Source organism: Cricetulus griseus, chromosome 8 (genome assembly GCF_003668045.3).
Source record: "Cricetulus griseus strain 17A/GY chromosome 8, alternate assembly CriGri-PICRH-1.0, whole genome shotgun sequence".
NCBI lineage: Eukaryota > Metazoa > Chordata > Mammalia > Rodentia > Cricetidae > Cricetulus > Cricetulus griseus.
Genome location: NC_048601.1, coordinates 51744482 through 51757652, shown reverse-complemented (window position 1 = coordinate 51757652; position 13171 = coordinate 51744482). Strand labels below are relative to the sequence as shown.

The 13171-nt window shown below is 49.2% G+C and overlaps 1 protein-coding gene across 1 annotated transcript in view; it reads left to right on the top strand.

The window, feature by feature from the left end:
- The window catches only part of Fgd5 (FYVE, RhoGEF and PH domain containing 5), a 108051-nt gene that overhangs the window by 66959 nt on the left and 27921 nt on the right, over positions 1-13171 (top strand). Inside the window, exons 6-8 of the mRNA XM_027428890.2 lie at positions 10077-10237; positions 10455-10614; positions 11172-11259. Of these exons, the coding sequence (XP_027284691.1) occupies positions 10077-10237; positions 10455-10614; positions 11172-11259 (409 nt within the window). The remainder of the gene's footprint in view (positions 1-10076; positions 10238-10454; positions 10615-11171; positions 11260-13171) is intronic.

Genomic DNA, 13171 nt, shown 5'->3' with positions numbered 1-13171 from the left:
AAAGAAAGGAAATAGGTTTATGAGAAGGCAGCAGAGATGAAATTGCAGTTCATGAGAGTGAGAGGCTCACAGCCACAGGCAGCCATGATGAGGCCCTAAAGTGGAAGAATAATAGGAGAGACAGCCATCACATATACTATAACCAGGGACCTGAAGGAAGAGGGACAGATCCTTCAGGTCTTCAGTTCCCAGAATATTAGGAGAGTTGCCACGTGATGTCATGGGCAGCATCACAAGTCTTGAAGGGAGGGAGAGCCTTCAATTCCACAGGACACGGGGAGTTTCTGACTCTCATAGGTTTTAGGTGTGTGTGGTGGAAGGTAAAGTCCAAAAACCTCTCAAACCAGCCTATGTGCTAGAAGGCACGGGCACAGGTAAGTTTAGCTATAACTCGGGGGGTGTCTTGGGTCTGGACGGTAGGAAAGGGTAGACCTTGCATGCAGATGCTGGGGGTAGGGAGAGAACTCAACTCTTTGAGAATTATAAGTTCACAGTAGTTCTCTGTATTTGGCAGAGAGAGAGAGAAAGAGAGAGAGAGAGAGAGAGAGAGAGAGAGAGAGAGAGAAGAGAGAGAGGAGAGACGGAGGGAGGGAGGAGGGAGAGGGAGGAGGGAGGGAGGGAGGGAGGGAGGGAGGAGATGAGATATTGAGAGATTGCAGGGGGTGTAGCCTGACTTTGGGGACAATGAGCGTCACATATCTAACCTGTAACCTGACAGTGGGGAGTTCTCAGCCTTATGGCTGCAGCTCAGGTATTGGAATTCCCCAGGTCTTGTCAGTGGCTCCTGGCCCAGTATATCTAAGACCCTTTACTCTTAAGGTCACCACTACCGCTGCTGCTGCCGCCACTGCCACTACTGTGATTGGTCACTCCCATTGTGCCTTCCAATTGCCCTCTGCTGACATGCTTTCAGGCAGTGTGCAACTCCAGGTCCTGCTGCCAATCCTGTGGCTCCATCTCTTCTGCTGCCATTGAAGCCCAAAGCCAAGGATGCCTTCAGAGATCCACCATTTCTGGGGCTCAGCCTCACAGCCCACTCTTCTGTGGCTATGGGGGCTACTTGCTGGCTGGGTACTGCCCCTCTCTGCCTTACAGGTGGGGCATCATAGGAGGGCATTCCAGGGACCTGAGCAGCCTGTTTCTATAGCCAGGGAGGTGTTTGCACCAATCACAGCAGACCATCATGTAAAGGAAGCGCTGTGTTTACGCCAGTCACGCGGTTCTGTTCCTTTTACACCAGCCACAGCAGTCTGTAAACCCAGGAGAGGTTCTCACCCTCTGGTATGGTGGAAAATGGTTTGGGATCCAATAGTATTCATGAGGCTTGGAATTGGAAAAGTCCTTAGTAAACTTTAAGACACAAATTAAGACTCTTGTGGCTGTGGCTGCCTGTTGAAGATCTCAACTTCTGTAGCCACAACCATCCCATGGCTTCCTCGTGGTGTCTGTAGAGTGCTTGGTGGACTGGCAGTTTGACTGGCAGTCCTCTGCTCAGGAAAGAGCCTACTGCCAACTGGGAGTCAGACAGTCCATTTTGTCTGCTGTCTGTAGCACTTAACATATGAACTTGTTGCAAGCACTAATAGTCTTAAGCATGTTTAGTGTGCTTTTGATAATGCTCAATTTCTGACCAGCACCCCAAGGACAGGTGGGCTCCCCTTACCTGTCTCATCCCCATGGTGGCAGCTTAGTACAGGGCTTCTGAGCACAGCTGCCTCCTTTTTCCCACTCTGCCCCACAGCCACAGTGATGGCAGGAGACTCTCCAAGGGCAGGCGGCCAGACCTCCCTCATACTTCATCATATTGTCCCTGGTACCTTCCTGGCTGGCAGTTCCCCACCCCACACATCTGTAGACCTGTACAGTAGGTTTCCACCTCATAGGCTTCAGAATGCTTTCTAGCTTGAGCTCTCATTCATAACACAGTATTGTTTGGCTTCCTCTTGTTTGTGGTTCCCCAGACTCCTGCTGCTGCTGGTTTCCTGGTTTCTGTGGTGGGAAGATGCGTTTCTCTGGCACTGTAACACACTGGGACTTGTGTTATGCCTAGTAGTATAAGGCCACCATGGGCTGGGGCCTACTCCATTTGTGCCTGTTTCAGGTGTGTCCTCTGCTCTCATCTCTTTTCTGGCGCTGTGTTACTTGAGTCCTCTGAGGACAGGCTTTTATGAGTTTCTCTTGCTGGGCATTTGTCCCATGTCTGTCTCATGGAGAGTGGGCAACCTGAGAGGAAGCAATGCCTAGAGGGAACTCCATGAACATAGGGTGGGGACACACTGAAGTATCCAGCCCAGATTTCCAGGTGTAGGGGAAGGAGTCTCGGAGGAAGGTGTGTGCAGTAACCAGGGACGGAAGGCTTGCTACTGGAGAGTGGTCAGCATGTTCACAGGCCCAAAGACCAGCTGGGTCTAGCATGTTTGGGAATTGAGAGAAATTCAGCCAGGTGGAGGGTGTTATGAGCAGGGGGGGGGAGATATGGGGGGGAGGGGGGACACTAAGAAGGCTGAGGCCAGCAGTAGAGAGGCTTGATCCTAAGTATCTGAGAGGCTGCTGGTGTCTCTAGAAAGAAGTGCTGTGGCATGCTGGGAAAAGTCAAGGACCGTGTTCCCTTGGTGACTAGTTGTGGCCTGAGGGGCCAGACTGATCCCAGGTGGTAGGGGGATGGGGCTCTGCAGTGGCCATGTGAACAGAGTAGACACTGTATGAGGTGAAGGACTCCAGCAGACCCAGGCACAGATGGGCACCAGCCATGCCTGGAGAAGTGGGCGTGGTCTCCCCATGGAAGACATGGGTGAGGCAGGGTTAGGGTACCCTGGGCAAGATGGGGGTTTTGACAGAGGCCACAAGGAGATATGTTATTAAGGATTTGTGAGTCCTCCCAGTGTGCCCCAAACTAGAACACAGTCCCCTTTCCCAGGGAGTGGGAACTGCAGTGAAGCATCTGTAATCTGGACAGGGCTGACCTCCCAGAGTGCTCAAGTCGAACTCAGGGTCTGCGGAGCTCTGGGCTCAGCACATTTATGACTTTACTTATCATAAAGTAATGATGATGGGTGGCACCGTCTTCCCCACCCATCCTCTGTCTGTTGACCCAGTCAGCTCCTCCTCAGGTAGCCGGTGTCCAAGGCAGGGTCAGTGACTGCTGTGTGCCAACTCTTCACACATCTTCCCATTTTATTGCACACTGTATATACTTAAGAGATAAAAGAGTACAGGCCCAGATACTGAATCTCAGAGAAGGTGAGTGACTTTCTCTGGGTCACACAGCCGAGGTGATGTAACTCCAGGGTGTTTTGACTTCAGAGCCCTGAGAGGGAAAGAGGGGTCACTGTAATCTGGAGGAGGGATGTCTGGGAAGACTGTGTCAGGAGATGGGCCTTGCCTAGCAGAAAGTAGGGACAAACCTTACAGAGGGGGGCAGCTCCTGAGACATTGGGCCACCTAGAAAGTATCTTCATGTCATGTGTCAGGTCTCTCAAAGGAACAGAGTGCCCTGATGACTCAGGTGGGCAGGCATAGGGAAGGGAGTTAGGGAAGGATGCCTTGTTGGGTTGAGTGGCAGTGGGAAATTCTGGGGACCAAAGGTTAACCCAGACAACCTCCTCAAGTGACTATGGCTATCCTCTACTTATCCTGCGTCCCTGCCTGTGGACACCATTAGGAAATTTTTGTTATTTCCGTCGTTGTTGTTTTGAGATAGGATCTCTTCGTGTTGCTCAAGTTGTCCTTGAACTCATGATCCTCTTACCTCTGCCTCCCCAAGGCATAATGAGCTCTCTGACATCTTGGGGGTACACATTTTGGTTTATGGGGGACCATGATTGCTCTTCCCCTGGTTAGCAAGGAATGAAGCAGGAGCCATGGGGAGACCCATGGAGAAGGCTTAGGCCTGGGCAGGTGTTATTGCCTCCTGTGCATTCATGGTGCCCTTCCTCTGTGACCCTGATCTCTGAGGAAATAGGTAACTCTTGGAGGGTTTGAAATAAAGGTTAAAAAAAAGTAGGGCATTCCAACTTGGCCCCATCCTTCAGGGGACTAAGAAAATTGTTTGCCTTTAAAGAATATTCTTGTAGCTTGCCTGTAGTTAGTGAGCTAATCTTAACAAAAGAGCTCATCATCTATGTGTGCAAGAGATGCAGACACTACTTCCATCACCCCAGAAGATTCTTGTCCCTGCCCATGATAGAGATCACTGGGGTGTGTGCATTAGTGCTCCTACGCATCTAGTTTGTATGTTTTGTTAATGTGCCTATTCTGGGCATTTCATTTAAATGGAATCTTAAGCTATGGTCTTTGTGGTTGGCTTCTTCCCTCTAGCATATACTGTCAAGGTTCTCCCATCTTTGCATGTATTGGTCCTTCATTCATTTGGGGCTAAGTAGTATTCCTTTGTAGAGGTACCGGTTTGTTTATGCCTTTCCCAGAGAATGGAAAGGGTTCTTGCTGGTTGTGTGGAATGGTAGGCTACAGAAAGCATGTGTGTCTGCAGTTCTCTTGGGCTTACATCTAGGAGTACAGCTGCTGGGTCTCATGGTGACTCTAACCTTTTGAGGAAGCTACATGATTTTTCCTAGAGTCTGTTTCCATTCACCATGGATAAAGAGTGCAACATAGACCAAAGAACTGATTTCATCTTCCAAGTCCTCAAGTCCTTCTTATTGGATTTACTTACAGGAACATGGCTGCCTCAAGGTCAGCTGCATCACTAAAACTTCCCACCAAGCACAGGCAGGCAATGACTCTGGAAAGCTTATGTGTCTTGAGGACAGCTTTACCACTGAAGAGTCTTCTCTCCCTGGCAATCATTTACAGCTTTCATGTGGCTTACATAGCCTTGGTTCTGCTCTCTTGAGTGTCCTGAGTCTTGTTTCTTGAGTTTCAAGAGAGGTATGAGCTTCCTGCAGGAAGGGAATGCCACAGTGCTGGGGGGGGGGTGCCTCAGTACAGGGGATGCCTCAGGGCAGGGGATGCAGGTCCACATCCTCATCCCTCCAGGGCTCCTTGTAGCACTAGCTACTGTGAGCCTGGCAGGTGGAACATGTCTCTGTGTTTGGTTTTGCGTGTTTCCCTAAGGACACATGGTGCCAATGTCGTTTCTTGTGCTTCTTGACTATCTGTACATCACTCTTTGGAGACCTGTCTTCTCAAGTGTTCTGCTGGGTCCTTTCTCTTGTAACCCTGTAAATAAGTCTATTATCAAACATGCGATTTACAAACATTTTCTCTCATTCTTTGGGTCTTCCTTACTCCCTGTTCAGGTTTCATCCATCCATCCATCCATCCACCCATCCACCCATCCATCCATCCATCCATCCATCCATCCATCCATCCATCCATCCATCTGTATTAGGTGGAACCCAGTATCTTATATATTCTAGGCAAGTGGTCTATCACTGAGCTACATCCCAGCCCTCATCCTTACTCTCTTGATACTGTCCTCTGAAACACAAAAATTTTGTTTTGTTTAATGTTGATGTTATCATACTTTATCTGTCTTTTTGCTGCATGTGGTTTTGGAGCCTCCTCAGGAAGTTTCACTCACTGCTGTGTGTTCTTTGTAAGTTGAGTGGTTTTGTTCTGACATCCTTGGAGCTGGCTTTGTTTTGACTTTTCTTTCCACATGTGGCCATCAGCTGCCTGGAACCTTGTAGGACTGAGCTCACCTGGTGACTCTCCCACCCCCTTATCGACACTTGATAGAAGGAAAAAAGACTGGGCTTCTGGGCTCTCCTGGATGCTCCATTCATCTGTGTTTCTATTTTTACAACTCATAGTAAATTTTGAAGTCAACAAACATGAGTCTCAGAGCTGGGTGTAGTGGTGCACACCTCTAATCTCAGCACTTGGGAGATAGAAGCATGAGGCTTGGGTAAGACAGGGCTACTTAAAGAAACCCTGTTTTAACAGCAATAGCAAAAGCATGTGCCCCAGTATTTTTTTCTCCTAGATTGTCTTAGTTGACATGAGTCCATGAGTTTTAAGATTGGCTCAGCATTTTCTGCCTGTAAAATGGAAACTGGGATGCTGACAGAGCCTGAGACAAACCTGTGTCAAATGAGGGAGAGTAAAGTGGTCACAAGTGAGGGAGGGCTATTTCTGTAAGCTCTTAAGTCCTGGCTCATTTCTTTCAACAGTGTTCTGTGTTTTCAGAGTTCAAGTTTTGAGCTGTTTTTGATAAATTGATTTCTAAATATTTTGTTCTATTTTATATCATTTACATTTTAAATGATTTTCTTGACCTTTTGTTAAAAAAAAACAAGCATAACATGGAATAACATAGAACTTTACAGCTATTCCCCTTATGCTCACACATCTGTCACTATGGAGCATAATTCCTCATGGTTTTCTGCACTGCTAGTGCTTTTGGTGGCCAGCTTAGAAGGATGCCCTGCTCCACAGAAGATTGTATTCAAGATGTCCAGTGTTCTTTGGTGATTGGTTAGACCAAGTGAACCTGTGGTCCCAGCACAGCTTTCAGCTTGCCTAAACCCTATTTACATAGGTGGGACATGGCTGGAGGTCAGCCACGTGGGATTCCAGAGTCCAACAGGGACATCCACGTTTGACTAGTGTCTTAGTTACTGTTCTATTGCTGTAAGGAAACACCATGGCCAAGACAACTTGTGAGCGAAAACATAAGTCATGCTTACAGACTTAGAGGGCTAGTTCATTATCATCATGTCAGGGCACATGGTGGCAGGCAGGCAGGCATGGGTCTGAGAGCTCAACTCTGGTCTGAGTTGCCTGATCCTCAGGCAACAGGGCCTGGTGTTGCCTTTTGAAACCTCAAAGCCCATCCCCAGTGATGGAAGGAACTGGCACTTTGGAATCAGGCAAATGTAAACTCAAGAATGGGGAAATTGAGCAAATTACTACATCTCCCAAGGGCCTGGTCTGCTGTGGAGAAAATGGAAATTAGAACTAGATAGGGCGGCCATGAACATTAATAAAGAAACTGGGCCTGAGCCAGGCGGTGGTGGCACATGCCTTTAATTCCCAGCACTCAAGAGGCAAAGGCAGACATATCTCTGTGAGTTCCAGGCCAGCCTGGTCTACAGAGTGAATTCCAGGACAGTCACGGGTACACAGAGAAGCCTGACTCGAAAAACATAAAACAAACAAAAGGAAAAAAAAACTGGGCCTGGGACGGAGCTTTCCTTATATGCATGAGGACCTGAGTTCAGTTCTCAACACGCACGCGCGCGCGCGCGCACACACACACACACACACACACACACACACACACACACACACACACACACACACATACAACAGGGGATATGAAGTATGAGCCACAAGCTTTTGAGATGTGTGCTCAGTGAATGTCCCTGTTGTTACCTCCAAGAACCTTCCTTCGTAGTTGGGTGCTGAGGTGCCGGTGGAAGACAGAATGATAAAACCCAGCCGAGGAAGGTGATTGTGTCTCTACTTTGGAGCCCAGAGATGCAGGAGGTCCTCTGAGGTCACACAGAAGTGCCTCTCTTGGGTAGATAAGGGATTGAGCATCTTCTCTAGGCCTTGACTCAGGGAGTCCTGCAGGTTAGAGTGGAGACTCCACGATGTACTAAGGGAGTAGAGTGGCCCTGGCCTATCCCTAAAGCATCATCCCATTCCAGCCCTCGGTACTTTCTAGCAAGGGGTCACTGACATACACACTCATGTACACACATGCACACACAGGCGCACTGACCATGTACTCATCCTCATAAACTCGATAAGTAAGACCATCTTCAGTCTCTCAGATGCTCTTCTGCCTAAGGTCTTAGCACGTGCTGCTCGCTCATCAGCACTGCCTTGCTTGTCTCAGTGTAGGCATTGCCTCCATGGCTGCCTTCTCCAAGCCAGATCCCCCACCTCTGGCTTGCCCTAGGTCCCCATTCTGGTTCATGTCATACATGTCTCCTTATCTTTTTTTATCACAAACTCTTTGTGGGCAGAATTGCATCTCTCCACTTCCCCCTGTCCTTGAGGCTCCAGATCAAGCACTCAGAATGTATAGGCAGTGTTTGCTGAATGCTTAAGGTGAGGTTTCTGCCATGCCTAACTCCTTGGTGATACTCAATGATGGAGGCCACAGAAACCTTTTCATAGGAGACCGCCAGGTAGCAGGACTCCCTGGTTCCATTTAGAACAGGTGTGAGTGGATTGTGGCTGTCTTGCTGATGACTGTTCTGTCCTGTAGATAGCCATCTTGTCCTCCAGGTGGCTACCCTGCCTACTGGGACTGAGCCAGTCAATGAGGATAAATTACCATGCAGGAAAAGATTCCTGAGCAGTTAACACTGAAGCTCCCCAGAGGTTGCTGTCTGTCTGCCATTGCTGTTTTTCTTTCTCTCCTTCCCTCTTTGCTCTCCAGTCGTTCTCTCCTTGTCCTCTCTCTCTTTGTCCCCACTCTGTGATGCTTTGGGATGTGAGCCTCACAGTGACAGGACCCACAGACTCATTTACCTTTCCTGATAAATATCAGTTGTGTGTTTCCCCAAAGGAAATGAAGCTTCTCCCACACTGAAGGTACCCTGGGCTCCAGAAACAGCCAACAACAAACCATGTGTGAACCGGTGCTCTAAACACAAACCATCTGAAGTGGCATAACTGTTGGGTCTCCCAGTCTGCAGGGGACACATTCCAAGCCGCCAGTGGATTCCTGAAACCCTACAGGGCACCCATCCTGTACATGCTGCTTGTTCCTGTACCTGTGCCCCATGAAGTCTTAGTTAGCATGAGTTGCCGACTTGACACACCTGGGAAGACAGAACCTCAGTTGAGGAATTGCCTCCTTCAGATTGGTCTATAGGCCAGTCTGCATGGCATAGTCTTGATTAATGATTGATGAGAGTGGACCTAGCCCACTGTGGGAAGTGGGCAGGTGGTCAGGGGTGTATGAGAAAGCAGTCTGAGAAAGCAAGCCATGAGGAGCAAGCCAGTAAGCAGCACTCCTCCATGGCCTCTACTTCAGCTCCTGCCTCCAGGTTCCCACCTTGAGGTCCTGCTCTAATTTTCCTGGATGATGGACTGTGAGCTGTAAGTTGAAAGAAACTCTCTCCTTCCCAAATTGCTTTTGGTCATGGCTTTATCACAGTAATAGAAAGTAAAACCAGAACAGGTGATAAAGCCTGGTCCTCAAGTCATACCTGGCGAGAGGTAGCAGCAGATAATACTAATATAATGAGAAAAGTTATGAGTTTCCCTCTGACCCCTCTTTCTTCTGATGCTGTGAGGGAACTGAGGGAAGAAAATGACAAAAGTGGGTGTCAGGCTCCTTCTGACCTTGGACTAGACAAGAGGAGAAGTCAGGAGTAGGACTGTACACAGGTGGCCCTACTCCTCTTTGGCCTCTGTGAGTTTCCACTTTGGTATTCTTGAACTTTGGGTTTGTAGACTACTGCTGTGACTTTTCCTTTTAGTGTGTATGTGGCAGGTGAGGGGGTCCCATGTAGCCTAGACTGGCCTCAAACTCTGTGTATTCCAGGATAACCCTGAACTTCTGATCTACTCTGTCTTTTATTTTTACAATTATACTTTTGTGTGTGTCTGTGTGTATGAATGTGTATGTACTTATACACACTCATGTCACTGTACATATGTGGAGGTCAGAAAACAGCTCTGGGAGTCAGTTTTCTTCTTCCAGTCTGTGGGTCTCAGGGATTGAACTTGTCCTGCTTGACAGTAAGTGTTTTAGCACACTAAGCCATCTCATTGGCCCTGCTGTGATTTTTTTTTTTTTTTTTTGAGCTCCTTTTTGAAGCAACATAGCACGTGAGCTTCTTCCAAGGTGGAGAACTAGAAAGCAAGGACTTTGCATTTCCTTAGTGAAGGAATCAGCAACTGATTCCCTGTCTTTTAAACAATGGGCACTGGCCAAGTCGCCACAGCATGACATTGTTCTGTGTGAACAATGGTGAAGACAGCCTTATAGCAAGTGGGTGCAAGCTGACCTTTCTGATCCACAGGTGGCAGAGTGGAGCCAATGACACTGGCCACAGCTCTTGTAGCTGTCCCTGTTCAGGTCAGGGCTCTGGAACCTCAAGCCCCCACCCCCACCCCACCCCGTGTGTAACAGGCCTCTGGGGTTGCAGGATTTCCATGGAGCCGTCCTGAGGGCCTTGGAGAACATAGAGCAAGAGGGCAGAGAGCCACTGGCCCAAGAGGAGCTGCGGCAGGGCCTGCAGGAGCTCCCAGCTATCTGTGACCTTCACCAGGGCATCCTGGAGAACCTGGAGCAGAGGCTGGGGGATTGGTGAGCAGCCTGGGGTCCCATACCCCACTTATGCCACCTGGGGTGGGGGCAGACAAAAACCTCCACAAATACAAAATGCTATCTCCGGATGACAAGCAGGGGGCTGAGCAAGAGGTGGTAAGTTATGTACCCCAAGTGAAGCAGCCTCCAGAACCCTTTCTCTCGCCTTTTGTTGGTCCCAAGGCTGACTTTTCGCTGTCTATCCTCTCCCTAGCAGTGGGGAGGGCCAACAGCAGGTGGCCGACATCTTCCTGGCCCGTGAGCAGGAATTTGAACACCATGCCGCACACATCCTACAGTTTGATAGGTACCTGGGGCTGCTTGCTGAGAGTTGCCTGCTCTCACCTCGGCTGGCCACCACTGTCCGGGAATTTGAGGTGGGTGCCCAGGTCTTTAGAGACCCTGCTATAATGTTGTGGGGCCCAAATAAGGGGACATGGAAAAACTTCAGAGAAGTAAATGAGACATATGGAAGGACTTAGCTGGGCAGCAGATCAGGAGACCCAGTGGGGGCTAGGAGGGCCATCCCACAGGAGGGGGAACTCAGGACAGAATGACCCCTGTTGGGCAGTAGGTGGCTAGGCCATGGGAAGAATCTTAGAGCGAGTTCTTCCATTTCTATCAACCAAGCTGGATTCCAGCCAGAGGGCAACCAAGGAAATGGCCAGCACTGGTCACAAACTGGAAGCCTAGCTCCTGGGTGGGCAAAGGGGAGCTTATCTCTGTGACTAATGTTGGGACAGAATGGGGGCCTCAGAGAAGTGAGTTACTGACTATGACCACGAACCTGGAGGGCTGATCCAAGAGGGCTTCCTGGTGGAAGACAGCCCGGGTCTGACAATGTTAGAGATCACAGCTGGTCAGGAAGCAGGATGAAGTGTGCCTGTGGGTGGCAGGGTCTCTGATGGCATCTCTCCTCCCCTCTCATAAGCAGCAGAGTTCACAAGGGGGCGGCCAGAGCATGAAGCATCGTATGCTGCGTGTAGTCCAGCGCCTCTTCCAGTACCAAGTGTTGCTTACTGGTGAGCCATTAGGATCCAGGTGGACTGAGATGGGGTAACATGGGAGTAAGGACTTCACACATATAAGCATATGTGGGGACGACAACACAGCTCCAGATCCCCAGGGTTTCACAGATTCATATACACTGACACCACCACACCCCTCCTGCCACCTTGGAAACCTTGCTTCAGGGTCTCCTCCAGGCCCCAAACACAGAGATTTAGTGACACTCTAGGTGTGCATTTTCTAACTCAGATGACATCTTGCAAAAGCTGCCTTCTTAGGCCCTTTAAGGTGAGAATAGTGGGCATTTCCCACCTCGGGCCTGCTGTTACCCTGTGGCTTTTCTGCATGCTACTTCTTTCTTTTAATAATTTATTATTAATTTTATGTGCATTGGAGTGAGGGTGTTAGATCTCCTAGAACTTGAGTTACAGACAGTTGTGAGCTCCTGTGTGGGTGCTGGGAAATCAGCCAGGATCCTCTGGAAGAGCAGTCAGTGCTTTTAACCACTGAGCCATCTCTCCAGCCCCTGCATGCTATTTCTTGAGACCTGCCCTCTCAGCTCTGCAACATGCTGTCGGGCCTCCCTCTCACCTTCTACCCTTTTGCCACTCTGGCTGCCTCTTCTCTTTGGCTTACCAGTGTGTCTTTGCCACTGTTCTATTGCTTCGAAGAGACACCATGGCCAAGACAGCTCTTATAAGAGAAAGCATTTAATTGGGGGCTTGCTTATAGTTTCAGAGGTTTAGTCTGTTACCATCATGGTAGGGAGCATGGCAGGTGTGGTGATGAAGTAGCTGAGAGCTAAGTACTGATCCTCAGGCAGTCAGACAAGCAGGCAGGCAGGCAGGCAGAGAGACGCTTGGCCTGGTGTGGACTTTTGAGCCCTCAAAGCCCACCTCTAGCAACACACTTCCTCCAAGAAAGTAGGTCACACCTACTCCAACAAGGTCACACCTCCTAATCTTTCTAATCCTTCTCACACAATGCCACTCCCTGGTGACTGAGCATTCAAACAAAAGAGCCTATGGACAGCATTATTCATACCATCTCACGACCCCACAGGACCCAGGCCTAGGCCCTCCATCGTCCCTTCCCTTTCTGCCTTGTAGATCCCCCCCCTCCCGTGCTGAGCTCCACACTCACTGGCCACAGCCTCCCACATAGACTCAGGCCCTATCCTGTTTCTGAGGCTCCCATGAGTGTCTGTCTGACTCCCTGTAGGGTAGTCCACATGCACTTTGAGGGGTCACGAGGAAATTGTGCTGGGATTGAGGTCTAAAGAATCTTCTCGTTCAATTCAAGAAGTAGCCATTGTGCATTGCCTGAGTACCAGACCTGTGCTGTGTTGGCAATGGCAGCAAATGACAGTTAAAATGGAGAGATGGGCTGAGCAGTGGTGATGCCCGCCTTTAATCCCAGCACTCAGGAGGCAGAAGCAGGCGGATCTCTGTGAATTTGAGGCCAGTCTGGTCTACAGAGCGAGTTCCAGGATAGGCTCCAAAGCTACACAGAGAAACCCTGTCTTGGAAAAAAGGAGGAAGAGGTTGTGTGGGAGGAAGAGGAGGAGGAGAAGGAGAAGAGGAGGAGGAGGAGGAAGAGGAGGAGGAGGAGGAGACAAGAGACAAGACAAGCCACGGACTTAGGATATGCCAGGCCCTGGTTCCATTCCTAGTACCAATGATTTTATATCCAAATATGCAAAAACACATTGAAATATATGTGTTGAGAATGCCATCAAAAAAGCAAATAGGTTACAGGATTAGGAAATGAGGCTGATGTGTTAGATATGACAGAGAAGACCTCTCCAAGGAGGTGATATAGACCAAAGATGAAAGCAAAGAAAGGACAAAAGCTATATGAAGCTCTAGAAGAGATTACCAGTAGAGAGGCCCTAGGATAGGAACCTGTTCAAGGGGTAGCATGGCC